The sequence below is a fragment of the Coregonus clupeaformis genome, chromosome 17, assembly GCF_020615455.1.
Source record: "Coregonus clupeaformis isolate EN_2021a chromosome 17, ASM2061545v1, whole genome shotgun sequence".
Taxonomy (NCBI): Eukaryota; Metazoa; Chordata; class Actinopteri; order Salmoniformes; family Salmonidae; genus Coregonus; species Coregonus clupeaformis.
In genome coordinates, this window is record NC_059208.1 from 73,640,644 (window position 1) to 73,664,980 (window position 24,337).

The 24,337-nt window shown below is 45.5% G+C and overlaps 1 protein-coding gene across 1 annotated transcript in view; it reads right to left on the minus strand.

Moving 5' to 3' along the window:
* LOC121532944 (PEX5-related protein-like) overlaps window positions 1-24,337 on the minus strand; it is a 220,362-nt gene that overhangs the window by 122,394 nt on the left and 73,631 nt on the right. Inside the window, exons 4-5 of the mRNA XM_041838724.1 lie at window positions 19,910-20,033; window positions 11,201-11,294 (exon numbers count right to left, since the gene is read on the minus strand). Coding sequence (XP_041694658.1) covers window positions 11,201-11,294; window positions 19,910-20,033 — 218 coding nt within the window. The remainder of the gene's footprint in view (window positions 1-11,200; window positions 11,295-19,909; window positions 20,034-24,337) is intronic.

Genomic DNA, 24,337 nt, shown 5'->3' on the forward strand with positions numbered 1-24,337 from the left:
CACAATTGGTTTGAGGTCTGGGTTTGACTAGGCCATTCCAAGACATTTAAATGTTTCCCTTAAACCACTCGAGTTTGGCTTTAGTAGTATGCTTAGGATCATTGTCCTGCTGGAAGGTGAACCTCCGCCCCAGTCTGAAATCTCTGGAAGACTGAAACAGGTTTCCCTCAAGAATTTCCCTGTATTTAGCGCCATCCATCATTCCTTCAATTCTGACCAGTTTCCCAGTCCCTGCCGATGAAAAACATCCCCACAGCATGATACTGCCACCACCATGCTTCACTGTGGGGATGGTGTTCTTGGGGTGATGAGAGGTGTTGGGTTTGCGCCAGACATAGCATTTTCCTTGATGGCCAAAAAACTCAATTTTTGTCTCATCTGACCAGAGAACCTTCTTCCACATGTTTGGGGAGTCTCCCACATGCCTTTTGTTATTGTGACTTCTAAAGGTAATTGATTGCACCAGCTCTTATTTAGGGGCTTCATAGCAAAGGGGGTGAATACATATGCACGCACCACTTTTCCATAATTAATTTTTTTAGAATTTTTTGAAAAAAGTTTTTTTTTGCATTTCAATTCACCAATTTGGACTATTTTGTGTATGTCCATTACATGAAATCCAAATAAAAATCAATTTAAATTACAGGTTGTAATGCAACAAAATAGGGATACAAGTGGGATAAATACTTTTGTAGGGCACTTAGTGTACAAAACATTAGGAACACCTGCTCTTTCCATGACATAGACTGACCAGGTGAATCCAGGTGAAAGCTATGATCCCTTATTGATGTCACCTGTTAAATACAGTTAAATCAGACATGGATTGTATGTATGCCATTCAGAGGGTGAATGGGCAAGACAAAAGATTTAAGTGCCTTTGAACGGGGTATGGTAGTAGGTGCCAGGCGCACCGGTTTAAGTGTGTCAAGAACTTAAACGCTGCTGGTTATTTTACGCTCAACAGTTTCCTGTGTGTATCAAGAATGGTCCACCACCCAACGGACATCTAGCCAAGTTTACACAACTGAGGGAAGCTGGTTATTTTACGCTCAACAGTTTCCCGTGTGTATCAAGAATGGTCCACCATTCACCAAAGTACTGTGCAGCCGTCTTCATCGACCTGGCCAAGGCTTTCGACTCTGTCAACCACCGCATTCTTATTGGCAGACTAAATAGCATTGGTTTCTCAAATGACTGCCTCGCCTGGTTCACCAACTACTTCTCAGATAGAGTTCAGTGTGTCAAATCGGAGGGCCTGTTGTCTGGACCTATGGCAGTCTCTATGGGGGTGCCACAGGGTTCAATTCTTGGGCCGACACTTTTCTCTGTGTATATCAATGATGTCGCTCTTGCTGCTGGTGACTCTCAGATCCACCTCTACGCAGACGACACCATTTTGTATACATCTGGCCCTTCATTGGACACTGTGTTAACAAACCTCCAAACGAGCTTCAATGCCATACAACACTCCTTCAGTAGCCTCCAACTGCTCTTAAACACTAGTAAAACTAAATGCATGCTTTTCAATCGAACGCTGCTGGCACCCGCCCACCCGACTAGAATCACCACTCTTGACGGGTCTGACCTAGAGTATGTGGACAACTATAAATACCTAGGTGTCTGGTTAGACTGTAAACTCTCCTTCCAGACTCACATAAAGAATCTCCAATCCAAAGTTAAATCTAGAATCGGCTTCCTATTTCGCAACAAAGCCTCCTTCACTCATGCTGCCAAACATGCCCTCGTAAAACTGACTATCCTACCGATCCTTGACTTTGGCGATGTCATTTACAAAATAGCCTCCAACACTCTACTCAGCAAATTGGATGTAGTCTATCACAGTGCCATCCGTTTTGTCTCCAAAGCCCCATACGCTACCCACCACTGTGACCTGTACGCTCTTGTTGGCTGGTCCTCACTACATGTTCGTCGTCAAACCCACTGGCTCCAGGCCATCTATAAATCACTGCTAGGCAAATCCCCGCCTTATCTTAGCTCATTGGTCACCATAGCAGCACCCACCCGTAGTCTGCGCTCCAGCAGGTATATCTCACTGGTCATTCCCAAAGCCAACACCTCCTTTGGCCGCCATTCCTTCCAGTTCTCTGCTGCCAATGACTGGAACGAATTGCAAAAATCTCTGAAGCTGGAGACTCTTATCTCCCTCACTAACTTTAAGCATCAGTTGTCAGAGCACCTTACCGATCACTGCACCTGTACACAGCCCATCTGAAATTAGCCCACCCAACTACCTCATCCCTATATTGTTATTTATTTTGCTCTTTTGCACCCCAGTATCTCTATTTGCACATAATCTCTTGCACATCTAGCATTCCAGTGTTAATACTATTGTAATTATTTTGCACTATAGCCTATTTATTGCCTTACCTCCATAACTTGCTACATTTGCACACACTGTATATATATTTTCTGTTGTATTTTTGACTTTATGTTTTTTACCCCATATGTAACTCTGTGTTGTTTTTATCGCACTGCTTTGCTTTATCTTGGCCAGGTCGCAGTTGTAAATGAGAACTTGTTCTCAACTGGCTTACCTGGTTAAATAAAGGTGAAATAAATAAATTAATTTTAAAAAAGGACATCTAGCCAAGTTTACACAACTGTGGGAAGCATTGGATTCAACATGGACCAGCATCCCTGTGGAACGCTTTCAACACCTTGTAGAGTCCATACCCCAACGAATTGAGGCTGTTCTGAGGGCAAGAGAGGGTGCAACTCAATATTAGGAAGGTGTTCCTAATGTTTTGTACACTCAGTGTATGTTTTGGTTTCTATGGGATGGATCGGAATTTACATAATGGTTACCTGGAGGAAAATGGGGGAGGGTCATGCTCTTTACATTTTAGTCAAGGTGAAGGTTTAGTATTTTTCAAATCTAGTCCAGGGGAGGGTCATATAATTTGCAATTGATAGAATGTTAATATTCAGTAGTATTAGTTGATTTTTAGGCTAAAAAAGTATTTAGTCAGCCACCAATTGTGCAAGTTCTCCCGCTTAAAAAGATGAGAGAGGCCTGTAATTTTCATCATAGGTACACGTCAACTATGACAGACAAATTGAGAAAAAGAAATCCAGAAAATCACATTGTAGGATTTTTAATGAATTTATTTGCAAATGTTGGTGGAAAATAATTATTTGGTCACCTACAAACAAGCAAGATTTCTGGCTCTCACAGACCTGTAACTTCTTCTTTAAGAGGCTCCTCTGTCCTCCACTCGTTACCTGTATTAATGGCACCTGTTTGAACTTGTTATCAGTATAAAAGACACCTGTCCACAACCTCAAACAGTCACACTCCAAACTCCACTATGGCCAAGACCAAAGAGCTAGGCTTCATTACACACTGCAATGGATATTCCAACCCTGAGCCCCGGCCTGCTCTGCTCTTGCTGGTCAAAAACTTTTTTGTGTGCTGCCTAACCAATGGCTGTGCTTTGTATGTCTACAGTGAGAGTTCAGGAGGAGAGTCAAAGGCTTTTTCTGATTTTTGTTGTTGTTGATTAAGTCTAGCCTATAGCCTGTGTTCTGTTCAGATTCAGAAGGAGAGCGCGAAGATGAGTAGGAGGACCAGAGGTCAACTTTGATAGCTTGCTACTACTATAATTTATTTTATGAAAAACATGCTTCTTGCTCATGATGTAGGCCTATTTATCAGAGTTACCAACCTCATAATAAGCCAGATTCAAGTAACTTACATTGTGGTGCTGAAACTTGAAGCACAATCAATCGGAAAATGACAGATCATGGTACTGAAAGTGGGGTAATTCGAGTTGGCATATTTCATTAAAGCATGTTTTTCATAAAATAAATTATAGTAGTAGCAAGCTATCAAAGTTGACCTCTGGTCCTCCTACTCATCTTCGCGCTCTCCTTCTGAATCTGAACAGAACATAGGCTATAGGCTAGACTTAATCAACAACAACAAAAATCAGAAAAAGCCTTTGACTCTCCTCCTGAACTCTCAGTGTAGACATACAAAGCACAGCCATTGGTTAGGCAGCACACAAAAAAGTTTTTGACCAGCAAGAGCAGAGCAGGCCGGGGCTCAGGGTTGGAATATCCATTGCAGTGTGTAATGAAGCCTAGTTTTATTTACATCATCCCAGCAGCTATATTAGAAATATAACATTGCTCTGTGCTTCTCTGAGCATGCACTTCGTAGCTTATAGGCTATGGATCATTTAATTAAGACCACACTAAATAGAGTATAGGCGCATTTGATATTGCGTGCCCAGTGGAGAATCATAGACGAGGGGCGGCATCGGGCACACATCGATACAGTGGGGAAAAAAAGTATTTAGTCAGCCACCAATTGTGCAAGTTCTCCCACTTAAAAAGATGAGAGAGGCCTGTAATTTTCATCATAGGTACATGTCAACTATGACAGACAAAATGAGAAAAAAAAATCCAGAAAATCACATTGTAGGATTTCTAATGAATTTATTTGCATATTATATAGAAAATAAGCATTTGGTCAATAACAAAAGTTTCTCAATACTTTGTTATATACCCTTTGTTGGCAATGACACAGGTCTAACGTTTTCTGTAAGTCTTCACAAGGTTTTCACACACTGTTGCTGGTATTTTGGCCCATTCCTCCATGCAGATCTCGTCTAGAGCAGTGATGTTTTGGGGCTGTCGCTGGCCAACACAGACTTTCAACTCCCTCCAAAGATTTTCTATGGGGTTGAGATCTGGAGACTGGCTAGGCCACTCCAGGACCTTGAAATGCTTCTTACGAAGCCACTCCTTCGTTGCCCGGGCGGTGTGCTTGGGATCATTGTCATGCTGAAAGACCCAGCCACGTTTCATCTTCAATGCCCTTGCTGATGGAAGGAGGTTTTCACTCAAAATCTCACGATACATGGCCCCATTCATTCTTTCCTTTACACAGATCAGTCGTCCTGGTCCCTTTGCAGAAAAACAGCCCCAAAGCATGATGTTTCCACCCCCATGCTTCACAGTAGGTATGGTGTTCTTTGGATGCAACTCAGCATTCTTTGTCCTCCAAACACGACGAGTTGAGTTTTTACCAAAAAGTTCTATTTTGGTTTCATCTGACCATATGACATTCTCCCAATCCTCTTCTGGATCATCCAAATGCACTCTAGCAAACTTCAGACGGGCCTGGACATGTACTGGCTTAAGCAGGGGGGCACGTCTGGCACTGCAGGATTTGAGTCCCTGGCGGCGTAGTGTGTTACTGATGGTAGGCTTTGTTACTTTGGTCCCAGCTCTCTGCAGGTCATTCACTAGGTCCCCCCATGTGGTTCTGGGATTTTTGCTCACCGTTCTTGTGATCATTTTGACCCCACGGGGTGAGATCTTGCGTGGAGCCCCAGATCGAGGGAGATTATCAGTGGTCTTGTATGTCTTCCATTTCCTAATAATTGCTCCCACAGTTGATTTCTTCAAACCAAGCTGCTTACCTATTGCAGATTCAGTCTTCCCAGCCTGGTGCAGGTCTACAATTTTGTTTCTGGTGTCCTTTGACAGCTCTTTGGTCTTGGCCATAGTGGAGTTTGGAGTGTGACTGTTTGAGGTTGTGGACAGGTGTCTTTTATACTGATAACAAGTTCAAACAGGTGCCATTAATACAGGTAACGAGTGGAGGACAGAGGAGCCTCTTAAAGAAGAAGTTACAGGTCTGTGAGAGCCAGAAATCTTGCTTGTTTGTAGGTGACCAAATACTTATTTTCCACCATAATTTGCAAATAAATTCATTAAAAATCCTACAATGTGATTTTCTGGATTTCTTTTTCTCAATTTGTCTGTCATAGTTGACGTGTACCTATGATGAAAATTACAGGCCTCTCTCATCTTTTTAAGCGGGAGAACTTGCACAATTGGTGGCTGACTAAATACTTTTTTTCCCCACTGTACATGTGTTGTACATTGTGTACATGTATACATGTTTTGTGACTGCACAACATACAGTATGTAGCAAAGCTGGTAAAAAAATATTAATTGTGCTGCAATAGCGTAATGCGTTTGGATGTAGTGCCTTACTAGAGTAACTGTAATTAGCGATGGCTAAGGAATTGAATTAAAGGGCAATTCCGCCACTTTTCAACCTCATATTCATTATCTCCAACACCAAACCAGTGTCTACATATGTGCGTGTTTCTAGATCTGTGATTAAAAACATAAGAAGGTCCCAAAGAATGCTTCTCTGTGACATCACAGGGTAGGATTAAAAGTAAGAGAAACAGTGATTTTCAAAACCTGCAACGAGCTCCGAGCCAGGGGGAGGTTATTTTCTTACTCCCCACATCAGCGCTAATCTCATAGTGTTTGAAAATTGCTGTTTTTAAAATGATTTAACTTTTGATGATGTAATCCGTTAGAACTTTTTAAGTTTATGTTTTTCTACTAAATGTAGAAATGCGCCATTTCAAATCAAATCAAATCAAATTTTATTGGTCACATGCGCCGAATACAACAGGTGCAGACATCACAGTGAAATGCTTACTTACAGCCCTTAACCAACAGTGCATTTATTTTTAACAAAAAAAGTAAAAATAAAACAACAACAAAAAAAGTGTTGAGAAAAAAAAGAGCAGAGGTAAAATAAAATAACAGTAGGGAGGCTATATATACAGGGGGGTACCGTTGCAGAGTCAATGTGCGGGGGCACCGGCTAGTTGAGGTAGTTGAGGTAATATGTACATGTGGGTAGAGTTAAAGTGACTATGCATAAATAATTAACAGAGTAGCAGCAGCGTAAAAAGGATGGGGTGGGGGGGCAGTGCAAATAGTCCGGGTAGCCATGATTAGCTGTTCAGGAGTCTTATGGCTTGGGGGTAGAAGCTGTTGAGAAGTCTTTTGGACATAGACTTGGCACTCCGGTACCGCTTCCCGTGCGGTAGCAGAGAGAACAGTCTATGACTAGGGTGGCTGGAGTCTTTGACAATTTTGAGGGCCTTCCTCTGACACCGCCTGGTATAGAGGTCCTGGATGGCAGGAAGCTTGGCCCCAGTGATGTACTGGGCCGTACGCACTACCCTCTGTAGTGCCTTGCGGTCGGAGGCCAAGCAGTTGCCATACCAGGCGGTGATGCAACCAGTCAGGATGCTCTCGATGGTGCAGCTGTAGAATTTTTTGAGGATCTGAGGACCCATGCCAAATCTTTTCAGTCTCCTGAGGGGGAATAGGCTTTGTCGTGCCCTCTTCACGACTGTCTTGGTGTGTTTGGACCATGATAGTTCGTTGGTGATGTGGACACCAAGGAACTTGAAGCTCTCAACCTGTTCCACTACAGCCCCGTCGATGAGAATGGGGGCGTGCTCAGTCCTCTTTTTTTTCCTGTAGTCCACAATCATCTCCTTTGTCTTGGTCACGTTGAGGGAGAGGTTGTTGTCCTGGCACCACACGGCCAGTTCTCTGACCTCCTCCCTATAGGCTGTCTCATCGTTGTCGGTGATCAGGCCTACCACTGTTGTGTCGTCGGCAAACTTAATGATGGTGTTGGAGTCGTGCCTGGCCATGCAGTCATGGGTGAACAGAGAGTACAGGAGGGGACTGAGCACGCACCCCTGAGGGGCCCCCGTGTTGAGGATCAGTGTGGCAGTGTTACCTACCCTTACCACCTGGGGGCGGCCCGTCAGGAAGTCCAGGATCCAGTTGCAGAGGGAGGTGTTTAGTCCCAGGATCCTTATCTTAGTGATGAGCTTAGAGGGCACTATGGTGTTGAATGCTGAGCTGTAGTCAATGAATAGCATTCTCACGTAGGTGTTCCTCTTGTCCAGGTGGGAAAGGGCAGTGTGGAGTGCAATAGAGATTGCATCATCTGTGGGTCTGTTGGGGCGGTATGCAAATTGGAGTTGGTCTAGGGTTTCTGGGATAATGCTGTTGATGTGAGCCATGACCAGCCTTTCAAAGCACTTCATGGCTACAGACGTCAGTGCTACGGGTCGGTAGTCATTTAGGCAGGTTATCTTAGAGTCCTTGGGCACGGGGACTATGGTGGTCTGCTTGAAACATGTTGGTATTACAGACTCAGTCAGGGACATGTTGAAAATGTCAGTGAAGACACTTGCCAGTTGGTCAGCACATGCTCGGAGTACACGTCCTGGTAATCCGTCTGGCCCTGCGGCCTTGTGAATGTTGACCTGCTTAAAAGTCTTACTCACATCGGCTACGGAGAGCGTGATCACATAGTCATCCGGAACAGCTGGTGCTCTCATGCATGCTTCAGTGTTGCTTGCCTCGAAGCGAGCATAGAAGTGGTTTAGCTCGTCTGGTAGGCTTGTGTCACTGGGCAGCTCACGGCTGTGCTTCCCTTTGTAGTCTGTAATAGTTTTCAAGCCCTGCCACATCCGACGAGCGTCAGAGCCAGTGTAGTACGATTCAATCTTAGTCCTGTATTGACTCCTTGCCTGTTTGATGGTTCGTCGGAGGGCATAGCGGGATTTCTTATAAGCGTCCGGGTTAGAGTCCCGTTCCTTGAAAGCGGCAGCTCTACCCTTTAGCTCAGTGCGGATGTTTCCTGTAATCCATGGCTTCTGGTTGGGGTATGTACGTACGGTCACTGTGGGGACGACATCATCAATGCACTTATTGATGAAGCCAGTGACTGATGTGGTGTACTCCTCAATGCTGTCTGAAGAATCCCGGAACATGTTCCAGTCTGTGCTAGCAAAACAGAGCTGTAGCTTAGCATCTGCGTCATCTGACCACTTTTTTATTAACCGAGTCACTGGTGCTTCCTGCTTTAGTTTTTGCTTATAAGCAGGAATCAGGAGGATAGAGTTATGGTCAGATTTGCCAAATGGAGGGCGAGGGAGAGCTTTGTATGCGTCTCTGTGTGTGGAGTAAAGGTGGTCTAGAGTTTTTTTCCCTCTGGTTGCACATTTAACATGCTGGTAGAAATTAGGTAGAACGGATTTAAGTTTCCCTGCATTAAAGTCCCCGGCCACTAGGAGAGCTGCATCTGGATGAGCGTTTTCCTGTTGATTTATGGCCTTGTACAACTCATTCAGTGCAATCTTAATGCCAGCATTGGTTTGTGGTGGTAAATAGACAGCTATGAAAAATATAGATGAAAACTCTCTTGGTAAATAGTGTGATCTACAGCTTATCATAAGATACTCTACCTCAGGCGAGCAAAACCTCGAGACTTCCTTAGTATTTGATTTTGTGCACCAGCTGTTGTTTACAAATATACACAGACCGCCACCCCTTGTCTTACCGAGTCAGCCGTTCTATCCTGCCGATGTAGCGTATAGCCCGCTAGCTGTATGTTTTCCATGTCGTCGTTCAGCCACGACTCGGTGAAACATAAGATATTACAGTTTTTAATGTCCCGTTGGTAGGATAACCGTAATCTTAAATCATCCAATTTATTTTCAAATGATTGAACGTTGGCTAATAGGATTGATGGAAGAGGCAGTTTACTCGCTCGCCGTCGGATCCTTACAAGGCACCCCGATCTATGTCCACGATATCTCCGTCTCTTCCTCACGCGAATGACGGGGATTTGGGCCTTGTCGGGTGTCTGTATGATATCCTTCGCGGCCGCCTCGTTGAAGAAAAAATCTTTGTCCAATACGAGGTGATTAATCGCTGTCCTGATATCCAGAAGCTCTTTTTGGTTATAAGAGACGATGGCAGAAACATTATGTACAAAATAAATCACAAATAACGCGGAAAAACACACATAATAGTACAATTGGTTAGAGGGCTGTAAAACGGCAGCCATCTTCTCCGGCGCTGTTATTGTTTCCACATGTAGACACTGGTATTGTGTTGGAGATAATGAAAATGAGGTTGAAAAGTGGTGGAGTTACCCTTTACGAACATGCTCTCTGCAGAGAGCCATTTTGTATCCCTATGGTAGAATGCAAGTCAGTCGGCTCCCACTGCCACAGCTGCCTGGCTGTCGGATTCTGATGACTAATCTGTTTTGTAAGGCCTCGTGTCAGCTCTGCCATTACCTATAACATCACATTTTCAATTTCCATAGCTGGTCATTAGAAAGACCTGATTTATGCGAGGTCTAATTGAAGTTGGCTTATCTAGATATTAATGGCCTCCAGAGAATTAGCTTTCCCCAGGTTAATGCCACCGATTATGTCAAGCAATTTAAAAGGGCCAAAAGAAAAAAAACATGCAGTGTCGAAAGTTTCTTTCCAAACTTTCCAGGCAGTTCCACATGCTATTGTGTACAATGTGTCAAGGCACAGTGGTACAGTAAAGCTGTAGGGAGGTGTGAAGGGTTTTAGTCATTTTTCAGACAGTTTTTGTTCTAATCTAGATGCCAAAAATCATTCAAACAAAGCATTCCTCTCTCAATACATTGCGTGTGTGAGCACCTGCCACTATTTACAATATCACTGTCGGGGACTTAAATGGTTCCCCTGGACTGAAATTAATTTTGTGTTTGTTTGCATATAACTACCCATCTTCGGTGGCTATCTTTAATCCAAAATCTATTATTTAGAGAGATGTTGAAAGGTGATGCAAGCTTAGTTGGTCTGAGATACACTGTGGACTCTAATGGGCTCAGAGTAAGGTATCTGAATTATCCATGAGCTATTAATATAATAATGGGTGGATATTAACAGGACCCTCATGCAAACTTGTATAGAGACCACGGGCACTAAGGAGGGAAGTGCTTGACATTTGGACCTCGGAGCACCACAAAGAAACAATTTCAAAAGCCAACATGGGACTCTTCTGGTTTAACTGGAAGGCCCCTTTTGTAATCCAAAAGGGTACCTTTGTTGCAGAACCAACACATATTTTTTTGTATTTTCAACTCGTATTAAATTCTGTGGTGATGTTGTCTGCTCGGTGCAAATGTCTTTCGATATCATAGGAAAGGATGCATAGAGAAGCTTACATGTCTTCCACTAATATACTGTCTGTTGAGCTGTAATGTAAGAATATGAGATGTTAGCAGAAGAATGCAGGATAAAACATGGTCACATCACAGGGATCAAGTACATTGACTGGAATCAGGAGATGGGAATGACCACTATGGTTTGCATGTGTCCCAATAACCTTCCATCCAACAAAGCAGAGTCCTCTCAACATGTCACAGAGCAGCCTACCCCGCTTCTAATCGAAACCATCCGTTTTCGAGGTGAAAAACGTTAAACTCCAAACGACTGTTGATTTCAAGTGCAGACAGAACAGACAATAATGGTCAGCAATGACTACTCAGGACTCAGCTTACTTGAAATGCTAGAGCTGGCTCTGCCTCTGCTTTGGTATTCACTTCCAATGAGTTCTTGGGGGTTGCCTCTGGTTGTGTTTTGCAGTCTATGGACCTAAAGAGAAAGGACAATTAAATCAACAATAAATGTAAAAAAAAGATCCACTCTTTGCATTTACTACTTTCCCAAAAATGATTTAAGGTGCAATTTGCAGAAATCGCTACGCCATTTCCTGGTTGCTAAAATTCGAATAGTTTTTTCAGTTTAGGCAAACTATTAGAAACCGCTGTGAAATATATTTTCAATAACCAAAAATATTGTATTTTCAGCTGTTTGAAGTTGGTGTACCCAAATCAAAAGTGAAATACGCAAAATGAAATTTAAGAACGAGAAGCATAGAAATATAACACATAGAACAGATTTACAGCTTCTTAGACTTGCTTTCAATGAGAATGTCAGATCTATAACTCACATTATACAGTGAGCTCCAAAAGTATTGGGACAATGACACATTTTTTGTTGTTTTGGCTCTGTACTCCAGGACATTGGATTTGAAATGATACAGACTTTCAGCTTAAAATTGAGGGTATTTTCATCCATATTGGGTGAACTGTTTAGAAATTACAGCACTTTTTGTACATCGTCCCCCCATTTTAGTTGACCAAAAGTATTGGGACAAATTCACTTATGTGTATTAAAGTAGTAAAAAGTTAAGTATTTGGTCTCATATTCCTAGCATGCAATGACTACATTAAGCTTGTGACTGTACAAACTTGTTGGATACATTCGCTGTTTGTTTTGGTTGTGTTTCAGATTATTTTGTGCCCAATAAAAATGTATGGTAAATAATGTATTGTGTCATTTTCGAGTCCGTTTTATTGTAAATAAGAATAGAATATGTTTCTAAACACTTCTACATTAATGTGGATGCTACCATGATTACAGATAGTTCTGCATGAATCGTGCTTCTGTAACTTTCTCACTCATCATTATTCACGATTCATTCAGGATTATCTGTAAACATGGTAGCATCCACATCAATGTAGAAGTGTTTAGAAAAATATATTGTTATTTATAATAAAAGTGACTCCAAAATGACACAATACATACATTTACCGTTAAGATGCTGGAAGTTTGGTAACAGAATTAAGGTAAAATCTCCCTCAGTTTATGCGACCACGTTTACCAAAAACTGCTAAATATCTGCTCCGAATTAAGATTAAAGGATGTTGCTGAAAGAATGAGGTGTCAGCCCTGACATGACACCTTGAGTTTGAAAAAAATAATTTAGGTTATTGAACTACAGTAGGTGAAGTGGATTTACATCTGGTAACGGAATTACATCATGGGTCCCTGATCTGTAATATAAAGAAATCCATAATTATGGATATGATTATCATTCTCTTCATAGTGATGTATTCTGAATAGGTACACAGAGGTAGAGATATGCAATATCCTTCTTTTGCATATTTGAGTATTATTCTACACACTGGCTATTATTGTAATGAGCTCCGCCCCAAACAAGATCACATTTGGTTGGGCCAGACCAGACCAAAACTGAAATAATCATAGATGTCTACAGTATGTTTCACAAGTTTGGACATCAACAGTAGAGTACAGTACAGTAAAGTAGATATGTTCAGTACAGTAGAGTACAATTCAGTACATTATACTGTACTCTACTGTGATGTCAAAACTTGTAAAACATAGATGTCTATGATTGGTTCAGATTTGGTCCGATCAATTTCAACTACTTTTCAAAGTCCATGGGTAGATGTTATGGTAGGTGCCAGTAAGAGCTGGGAGAGGTGACATTAACTGGAGAGAGAGAGAGAAAAGAGGGAGAGCGGCAGAGAGTGAGAGTGAAGGGTTGTCCAGACTGTTTTCACAGTCTTGCTTTGACCAGCAGAAAGAGAAAAAAAATACAGGGTTTTAATCTCTTAATAATTAATAAACAAACTTTATCAGTAAAAACACTAACTAATTGGTAGGTCTACCTTTACTTGTTAGTTCTGTGAACTTTCATTATCCTCCCTCATGAGGGAGAGAAATTTCAAAAATATCTTAACGATATGTGGGTTTTTGATAACGGAATTACAAGGCACAAGGCAATGTCTTTCTTAACTTACAGAAGACAAATAATTGTGTTGATATTAGTTGGCAGGGGTCTTTACTTCAATATTATTGTGATTTTATGTATTTCTAATCCCTTTTAAGACTTTTTCCTGGTAGTGTCACGGTTTCGGCCGAGGCTGCTCCTCCTCCTTGTTCGGGCAGGCTTCGGCGTACTAGCTGCCACCGTTGAATGTTTCTATGTTCGTTTGGTTTTGTCTTTATTATGTACACCTGTTTTCGTTTGGCGCTAATTAGTGTCCTAATAGTTCTCGTTGTGTTTGTCAGGTGTTGTGTGTGATTGTTTCGCTGTTGTGTGTGTGCGCTACTGGTTACCGTTTGCTCCTTGGAGCTTTCCTACTCTGTTAAGGAGGGTATTATCGCACATGTTTAGTGCGCCCTTTTGTTTACGCCTGTGTGCGGATTTTCTCGCCTCCGGGCTTTTGGCTCGTGTATTTGAGTGTGCTTTCACTAAAGTCTTTTGGACTTATTTTCTGCGTCCTGCGCCTGATTCCTGCACCACACCCACCTACAGCACCCACTGACAGAATCACACACCTGAAGGATGGAATCAGCAGGAGCCGCAGCAGCACATGAGACTCTGGAGGATCGGGTCCGTGAGTAGAATGACCAGATCCTTCGTATCGGGACCGCCCTGCAGGACGTTATCAACACCCTTCAACGCTGGGAGACCAGAGGGACCCCCCCAACTCCACCTCCCCTGCCATCACCATCGGCCAGTCAGCCCATTCAAGCTCCGGAACCCAGGGGAATTTGACTCTCGCTCCCGAGGGCCTATGATGGGACCGCTGCCGGGTGTCAGGGCTTCCTTCTACAGGTGGAGCTATACCTGGCTACCGTGCACCCGGCGCCCTCTGGACACGAGAGCGTGTCCGCCCTCATCTCCTGTCTTACCGGCAAGGCGTTGGAATGGGCCAACGCCGAGTGGAGGAGAATAGACGCCACCACCATCACATACTCTGAGTTCTCCCGCCGCTTCAGGGCGGTGTTTGACCATCCACCTGAGGGGAAAGCGGCGGGGGAGCGTCTGTTCTACCTCCGGCAGGGGAGGAGGAGCGCCCAGGAGTTCGCTTTAGAATTCCGTACTCTAGCGGCGGATGCAGGGTGGAATGAGCGGGCCCTCATCGATCACTACCGCTGTAGTCTACGAGAGGACGTCCGTCGGGAGCTGGCCTGCAGGGATACCAGCCTCTCTTTCGATCAGTTAGTGGACATGTCCATCAGGCTGGACACCCTGCTGGCTACCCGCGGACGTTCCGAGGGGGTCCGTCCATTTCATCCTCCAGCGCCTCCGAGCCGAGCCCTATGGAGCTTTGGGGCGCTGGCGCTAGAGAGAGGAGGGGTCGGAGTACGAGGGGGCCCGTCTCCTGCACCAACTGTGGCCGTGGAGGACACACCGCGGCTAGGTGCTGGGGATGGTCTCCTAGGGGAGAAGACGACAGGCTCCGCACTGGGGAGTCCTTCCAGGTGAGTAGGCGCCCCCACTTACCCAGAGCTCTCTGTTGCGCACTTCTGTATACCTGTTCGTTTTCCACAGGTAGCACCTCATTCCCAGCATAAGGCGCTGGTAGATTCAGGCGCGGCTGGGAATTTTGTTGATAGAAAATTTTGTTTAGAATTAGGGATTCCCCTTCTTCCTGTTGACGTCCCATTCCCCGTTCATGCCCTAGATAGCCGTCCGTTGGGATCGGGCTTGATCAGGGAGGTCACGGCGCCACTTAGGATGTGTGCGCAGGGGGGTCATGAGGAGATTATCCAGCTATTTCTGATCGACTCGCCTGCGTATCCGGTGGTGCTGGGCATGCCCTGGTTGAGTATCCATAACCCGTCTATTTTGTGGCAGGAGAGGGCTCTGATGGAGTGGTCTGCCCAGTGTGTGGGTCGATGTTTAGGCGTTTCCGTAGGGGCTACCTCGGTGGAGAGTCCAAACCAGGTGCCCGCATTGCACATTCCCCCTGAGTATGAGGATTTGGCTATTGTGTTCAGTAAGTCGAGGGCGACGCAGTTGCCTCCCCATAGGCAGGGAGATTGTGCGATAGACCTCCAGGCAGGAGCTGCGCTCCCACGGAGCCATGTGTATCCTCTGTCTCAGGAGGAGAAGAGAGCTATGGAGACTTACATAGACAAATCTCTGAGACAAGGATACATACGGCCATCCACTTCCCCTGCGTCCTCGAGTTTCTTTTTTGTGAAGAAAAAGGATGGAGGGTTACGCCCGTGCATTGATTACCGTAGTCTCAATCAGATCACGGTGAAGTACAGTTATCCACTTCCTCTGATTGCGACCATGACGGAGTCATTGCACGGGGCGCGTTTTTTCACTAAATTAGATCTCAGGAGCGCGTACAACTTGGTGCGCATTAGGGAGGGTGATGAATGGAAGACAGCATTTAGTACCACCTCGGGGCATTACGAGTATCTTGTCATGCCATACGGGTTGATGAACGCTCCTTCAGTTTTCCAATCATTCGTGGATGAGATATTCAGGGACATGCAGGGGCAGGGGGTGGTCGTGTACATAGATGACATTCTCGTGTACTCGTCTACCTGAGTCGAGCATGTGGCTCTGGTGCGCCGAGTGTTGAGGAGGCTGTTGGAGCACGACCTGTATGTCAAGGCAGAGAAGTGTCTGTTTTTCCAGGATTCGATCTCCTTTTTGGGTTATCAGTTGTCTGCGTCAGGGGTGAAGATGGAGGTTGACCGGGTGTCAGCCGTGCGTAATTGGCAAACGCCAACCACTGTTAAAGAGGTGCAGCAGTTTTTGGGGTTTGCGAATTACTACCGGAGGTTTATCCGGGGGTTTTGGACAGGTGGCAGCTCCCATAACGTCTCTTTTGAAGGGGGTCCGGTGCGTTTGCAGTGGTCAGCCGAGGCGGACAGGGCTTTTGGGAGGCTGAAGGTCCTGTTTACTTCGGCTCCGGTGCTGGCGCATCCGGATCCCTCTTTACCATTTCAGGTAGAGGTGGACGCGTCAGAGGCCGGTATAGGAGCCGTGCTTTCGCAACGGTCCGGCACGCCACCTAAACTCCGCCCCTGTGCCTTTTATTCCAAAAAGCTCAGTCCGGCGGAGCGAAATTATGACGTAGGGGACAGGGAGCTGTTAGCCGTGGTACAGGCCCTAAAGGTGTGGAGGCACTGGCTTGAGGGGGCTCAACACCCTTTCCTCATTTTGACTGACCACCGTAACCTGGAGTACATCCGGGCAGCTAGGAGACTGAACCCTCGCCAGGCGCGGTGGAACATGTTTTTGACCAGGTTCGTATTTAAGATCACGTACATCCCTGGGTCACAGAACGGTAAGGCAGACGCACTGTCTCGGCGGTATGACACGGAGGAGAGGTCCGTGGAGCCCACTCCCATACTGCCGGAGTCTTGTCTGGTGGCACCGGTAGTGTGGGAGGTCGATGCTGAAATCGAGCGGGCGTTGCGCACCGACCCTAGTCCTCCTCAATGCCCGGAGGGTCGGACGTACGTTCCGCTCGAGGTTCGGGATCGATTGATCTATTGGGCTCACACGTCACCCTCCTCTGGACATCCTGGTATAGGCCGGACAGTGCACTGCCTTAGTGCTAAGTACTGGTGGCCCACGTTGGCGAGGGATGTGAGGGTTTATGTCTCCTCCTGCTCGGTGTGCGCCCAGTGTAAGGCGCCTAGACATCTGCCTAGGGGTAAGTTACAACCACTGCCCATTCCACAACGACCATGGTCTCACCTCTCGGTGGACTTCATTACTGACCTTCCCTCCTCACAGGGGAATACTACTATACTGGTCGTTGTGGACCGGTTCTCTAAGGCCTGTCGTTTGCTCCCTATGCCGGGCCTTCCTACTGCCCTACAGACCGCCGAAGCTCTATTCACCCACGTTTTCCGGCACTACGGGGTACCCGAGGATATTGTGTCTGATCGAGGTCCCCAATTCACCTCCAGAGTCTGGAGAGCCTTTATGGAGCGTTTGGGGGTCTCGGTGAGCCTCATCTCGGGTTACCATCCTGAGAGTAATGGGCAGGTGGAACGTGTGAACCAGGATGTGGGTAGGTTTCTTAGATCATACTGCCAGGACCGGCCGGAGGAGTGGGCAAGGTACGTTCCCTGGGCAGAAATGGCCCAGAATTCCCTACGCCATTCCTCAACTAACCTAACCCCTTTCCAATGTGTGTTGGGTTACCAGCCGGTTCTGGCACCTTGGCAGCAGAGCCAGATCGAGGCTCCTGCGGTGGATGAATGGGTGCGGCGCTCGGAGGAGACGTGGAACGCTGCACACGTCCACCTGCAGCGGGCCCTCCGTCGTCAAAAGGCGAGCGCCGATCTCCACCGCAGTGAGGGGCCGGTGTACGCACCTGGTGATCGAGTCTGGCTCTCTACCAGAAACCTGCCCCTCCGCCTGCCCTGTCGGAAACTGGGTCGGCGGTTTGTGGGGCCGTTTAAAGTCCTGAGAAGATTGAACGAGGTGTGTTACAGATTACAACTGCCTATTGAGTATAAAAATATTAACCCCTCGTTCCATGTGTCTCTTCTCAGGCCGGTGGTAGCTGGCCCACTCCAGGAAAATGAGATCAGGGAGACTCCTCCGCCCCCATTGGACATCGAGGGGCACCGGCGTACTCCGTGCGGTCCATCTTGGATTCGAGACGTCGGATGGGGGGTCTCCAATATCTGGTGGAGTGGGAGGGGTACGGCCCGGAGGAACGGTGCTGGGTGCCGAGGAGAGACATTTTGGACCCGTCTCTCCTGACAGAATTCCACCGTAGTCACCCGACGCGCCCTGCTCCGCGTCCTCCTGGTCGTCCCCGAGGCCGGAGTCAGCGCACGTCTGGAGCCGCGCGTCAAGGGGGGGGTACTGTCACGGTTTCGGCCGAGGCTGCTCCTCCTCCTTGTTCGGGCAGGTTTCGGCGGTCGTCGTCTCCGGAGTACTAGCTGCCACCGTGAATGTTTCTATGTTCGTTTGGTTTTGTCTTTATTATGTACACCTGTTTTCGTTTGACGCTAATTAGTGTCCTAATAGTTCTCGTTGTGTTTGTCAGGTGTTGTGTGTGATTGTTTCGCTGTCGTGTGTGTGCGCTACTGGTTACCGTTTGCTCCTTGGAGCTTTCCTCCTCTGTTAAGGAGGGTATTATCGCACATGTTTAGTGCGCCCTTTTGTTTACGCCTGTGTGCGGATTTTCTCGCCTCCGGGCTTTTGGCTCGTGTATTTGAGTGTGCTTTCACTAAAGTCTTTTGGACTTATTTTCTGCGTCCTGCGCCTGATTCCTGCACCACACCCACCTACAGCACCCACTGACAGGTAGATGTTGTCTAAGACCCATTTTCCATCTGTTTGACCAGAAATCAAAGCCTTTGCTTATTCCACATGTTTCTGGATGGAAAATGAATATACAGTGCATTCGGAAAGTATACATTTTGTTACATTACAGCCTTATTTTTTTCCCTTATCAATCTACACACAAAACCCCATAATGACAAAGCAAAAACAGGTATTTATAAATGTTTGCAAATTCATTCAAAGTAAAAAACAGAAATACCTTATTTACATAAGTATTCAGACCCTTTGCTATGATACTCGAAATTGAGCTCAGGTGCATCCTGTTTCCATTGATCATCCTTGAGACGTTTCTACAACTTGATTGGAGTCCACCTGTGGTAAATTCAATTGATTGGACATGATTTGGAAAGCCATACACCTGTCTATATAAGGTCCCACAGTCCAATCAATTGAATTTACCACAGGTGGACTCCAATCAAGTTGTAGAAACATTGATTGGGGTATTGTGTGTAGATTGATGAGGGGAAAAAATAATTTAATCAATTTTAGAATAAGGCTGTAACGTAACAAAATGTGGAAAAAGTCAAGGGGTCTGAATACTTTCCGAATGCACTGTATGCCTTCATTTCTCAAAAATGTAGACTCTTAGCTTTCATTAGACATCCAATTTGACATGCTCCTATGAACTGCTCTGGGTTTGTTGCTCCCTCGGGCTCGTGCAGTGGAGGAGATCTTCGTGGGCTATACTCAGCCTTGTCTCAGGGTAGTAGGTTGGTGGTCTGTTGATATCCCTCTGGTGGTGTGGGGGCTGTGCTTTGGCAAAGTGGGTGGGGTTATATCCTGCCTGGTTGGCCCTGTCCGGGGGTATCGTCAGACGGGGCCACAGTGTCTCCCCCCGCCCCACCACCCCCCGTCACAGCCTCCAGTATCTATGCTGCAATAGTCTATGTGCCAGGGGGCTAGAGTCAGTCTGTTATATCTGGTGTTATTCTCCTGTCTTATCCGGTGTCCTGTGTGAATTTAAGTATGCTCCCTCTACTTCTCTCTCTCTCCCTCCCATCCCGGAGGACCTGACCCCTAGGACCATGCCTCAGGACTACCTGGCCTGATGACACCTTGCTGTCCCCAGTCCACCTGGTCATGCTGCTGCTGCAGTTTCCACTCTTCTGCCTGCGGATATGGAACCCTGACCTGTTCACTGGACGTGCTACCTTGTCCCAGACCTGCTGTTTTCAACTTTCTCTCTCTACCGCACCTGCTATTTCAACCTCTAAATGCTATGAAAAGCCAAGTGACATTTACTCCTGATGTACTGACCTGCAGGAAGGTTACTTACCACAGAAGTTCGCTGGAGGAGTTTTTCGATGAACGTTGTCTTTCCAATTTCCACTTTCTGCTGCCGTTTCTTTCAGGGTGGAGGTAGAGCTCCTCCCATTTCTCCAAAGGAGAGGCAATGTTGACTGGGAAGAGCAAACAAAGAGAAATCAGCTAACAGCAGGGTACAATACAACACAATCGCCATCTGGACAGAGTCATGACAGGGACATGAACTTTGCTTGTAAATGATACCCAGGGTTATACTTAAACTCTCTGTCATTAATTACTTGCTACGCATAATTAGAACTCAGTTGAAGAGTAAAATCTTTAACCTCCTCAACTTGCTAATGGGAAACTAATCGTCTGTTACCTCTTAATGTCTTTTAAGATGATCGGTTCATTACAGGCAATTGCCTGATCTTTCTTTGGACTATCTTGAACATGAACGAGGTCAACTCCATTGAACTTCATAAGGGCAACTTTTCAGTGTGGGTAGGCAAGTCCGTTTAAGAATTTAGGAGACTGGGGACATGAGGCTAATACCGTTCCTGATTACATTTTCTGAACATTTTACAGATTTATAATCTAGATATTAGGTAGTCATGAAAGTCATGATGACATGATACAAAGTAAATTCCACATAAATATTGGCCGTAAGAGATCCTCATTTAATCTTCCACGTAACAGCTCGGTCATACTACAGAGTGACAATGACCACTAAACATGGTTACGGACATAGTTGCGGTCCAATATCCAATCTAGATCATTATTTTCGGGCAACCAAAACATGCTCCTGACTTGCCCAATAGTCAAGAGCCGTTGAGAGTTTATAGCCAATCCCTTAAGGGTGATTCCATGCCAGCGGGAGCGGAAAATATTTTTGGTATCTCAGATTGTTCTGGCAATTATCACATACAAACTTCATTGGGAGGAAGGATGTTTAACATGCTTTTTACATTTGTATCACAAACCATTTTTTTGAAAATCATGATGAAATGTGCCATTTTAGACACTATGACCTATGAACCGTACATCTTGGTGTCATTATACTCGTTATAGTGTTCTCTCAAATATGGAGTATGTCTAGATTCTGAAATACAAATTTTCACATTCATTTATTCAACATAAAACATTTATATTGAAGGTGCACTATGCAGAAATCACTCTGCCATTTCCTGGCTGCTAATATTGTAATATGCCAAATTTCAGTTTATTTGACAAAACAAGCAAAAATATACAGTGCATTCGGAAAGTATTCAAATCCCTTCCCTTTATCCACATTTTTTTTACGTTACAGCCTTATTTTAAAATGGATTAAATAAAACAATGTCCTCATCAATCTACACACAATACCCTATAATGACAAAGCAAAAACAGGTTTTTATAATTTTTTGCAAATGTATTAAAAATAAAAAACAGAAATACCTTATTTACATAAGTATTCATACCCTTCACTATGAGACTCAAAATTGAGCTCAGGTGCATCCTGTTTCCATTGATCATCCTTGAGTTGTTTCTACAACTTGATTGGAGTCCACATGTGTTAGTTATGCTTTCCCTCCATCCAAGATGGCGTAGCAGTGCGGTCGTGGTCTTTGTTGTGTGTCTGTGTATATAGCCTGTTTTTTATATTTTTTTGTATTTTTCGTACATATTTCCCTATCACACTTTTCATCCTTCTACAAAATATACTTTACTGCAACCCGCCTCACTCAATGTGGAATGGATTCTATTATTGACTTACCTTTTATCTAGAATCTCCAGTTGAAACCAGCTAGCCAGCTAACTAGCTACTTGCTATTAGCCACCGTTAGCGATTTTCACCCAGAACATCGGATTTTCTGCCGGAATAACTGAATCACTGGACATTAACACTGGATCGCAACTAGCTAGCCGCAACCGAATGGATGTTGCTGTTTGGCTAATCACCATTGCCCCCGAAGCAAGCACCAGTTAGCCTTGAGCTAGCCTCGAGCCAGGCCCATATCCCAGCTATCTACCTCTCTGTCTTCCGGATGGGAGTAGCCAGCTAACTAGCTACTTGCTATTAGCCACCGTTAGCGGTTTTTCACCATTGTCCATGGCCTGCACTACCTACCAGCCAGCTCTAGCCTGAACTATTATCGGCCAGTCTGCACTGTCTGCACAGCATGTTATCGACCCAGAACATATATGTTTTTCTGCAGGAATCACTGAATCACTGGACCTTTAACACTGGATCATCGCAACTAGCTAGCTGCAACCAAATGGACGTTGTTGTTGGCCAATCAGCCTTGAGCTAGCCGCGAGCCAGGCCCATCTCCCGGCTATCTACCTCTCTGTCAACCAGACGGGACCTCCTAGTGTTGACACAGAGCCCCGCCGATCCAACACGAGTGGTCTGCCGACAAAATCGTCTGATGTGGTTACAACAGGCTTCCCATTACGATGTCGACCACGAAGATCCATCTGCTAGCCCCGGCCCGCTAGCACACGCTAGCCGTAGCCTCTTGCTCACCAGTGCAATAGCAGCCCCCGAACTACCTCCGAACTCTCCTATTGCTGTTCACCGGACCTTATGATAACTCAGCTATAAAGCTGATGCCTGCTGGACTGTTCCTTTATACGGTACCGCATCCTGTTTATGTTTAGCCTCAGCCCAAACTTTGTCGCCATTACCAGCTGTTGTCTCAGCTCTCTCGAATAACACCTGCCTTGCTTATTGCTGTTTCGGTTATTTCTTATTGTACTATTTCACTGTAGATCCCCCAGCCCAGCTCAACCTGCCATAGATAGCTCCTTTGTCCCAACCCCCATACACGCGGAGACCGACTCAATCGGTGCCTCCAGTGATGCTATCTCTTTCATCGTTACCCAACGCTTAGGTTTACCTCCACTGTACTCATATCCTTCCATATCCTTTTCTGTACATAATGCCCTGAATCTATTCTACAACGCCCGTAAACCTGCCCCTTTCTTTCTATATACACAACGCACTAGAAGACTAGTACTTAAAGCCTTTAGCCGTATACTTATTCTACTCCTCCTCTGTTCCTCTGGTGATGTAGAGGTTAACCCAGGCCCTGTAGCCCCCAGTATCACTCCTACTCCCCAGGCGTTATCAATTGTTGACTTCTGTAACCGTAAAAGCCTTGGTTTCTTGCACGTTAACATCCGAAGCCTCCTCCCTAAGTTTGAGTTATTCACTGCGTTAGCACACTCCGCCAACCCTGATGTTCTAGCAGTGTCTGAATCCTGGCTTAGGAAGGCCACCAAAAATTCAGAAATGTCCATCCCCAACTACAACATTTTCCGTCTCGATAGAACTGCCAAAGGGGGTGGGGTTGCAATCTACTGTAGAGATAGCCTGCAGAGCTCTATCGTACTATCCAGGTCTGTGCCCAAACAATTGAGCTTCTACTTCTAAAAATCCACCTTTCCAGAAATAAGTCTCTCACTGTTGCCGCTTGCTACAGACCCCCCTCAGCCCTGAGCTGTGCCCTGGACACCATATGTGAACTGATTGCCCCCCATCTATCCTCAGAGTTCGTACTGCTTGGTGACCTAAACTGGGATATGCTTAACACCCCGGCCAACCTACAATCTAAACTAGATGCCCTCAATCTCACACAAATTATCAACGAACCTACCAGGTACAACCCAAAATCTGTAAACATGGGCACCCTCATAGATATCATCCTGAAAAATGTACCCTCTAAATACACCTCTGCTGTCTTCAACCAGGATCTCAGCGATCACTGCCTTATTGCCTGCGTCCGTAATGGGTCCGCGGTGAAATGACCACCCCTCATCACTGTCAAACGCTCCCTAAAACACTTTAGCGAGCAGGCCTTTCTAATTGACCTGGCCCGGGTATCCTGGATGGATACTGACCTTTCCAATCGTAGAGGATGCCTGGTTGTTCTTTAAAAGTGCTTTCCTCTCAATCTTAAATAAGCATGCCCCATTCAAAAAATTCAGAACTAAGAACAGATATAGCCCCTGGTTCTCCTCAGACTTGACTGCCCTTGACCAGCACAAAAACATCCTGTGGCGTACTGCATTAGCATCGAACAGCCCCCGCGATATGCAACTTTTCAGGGAAGTCAGTAAACAATATACACAATCAGTTAGGAAAGCAAAGGCTAGCTTTTTCAAACAGAAATTTGCATCCTGTAGCACTAACTCCAAAAAGTTTGGGACACTGTAAAGTCCATGGAAAATAAGACCACCTCCTCCCAACTGCCCACTGCACTGAGGCTAAGAAACACTGTCACCACCGATAAATCTACAATAATCGAGAATTTCAACAAGCATTTTGCTACGGCTGGCCATGCTTTCCACCTGGCTACCACTACCCTGGCCACCAGCTCTGCACCCTCAGCTGCAACTTGAAAGCCAAGTTAACAAACAGATCACCAACCATTCGAATCCCACCGTACCTTCTCCGCTATGTAATCCGGTTTCC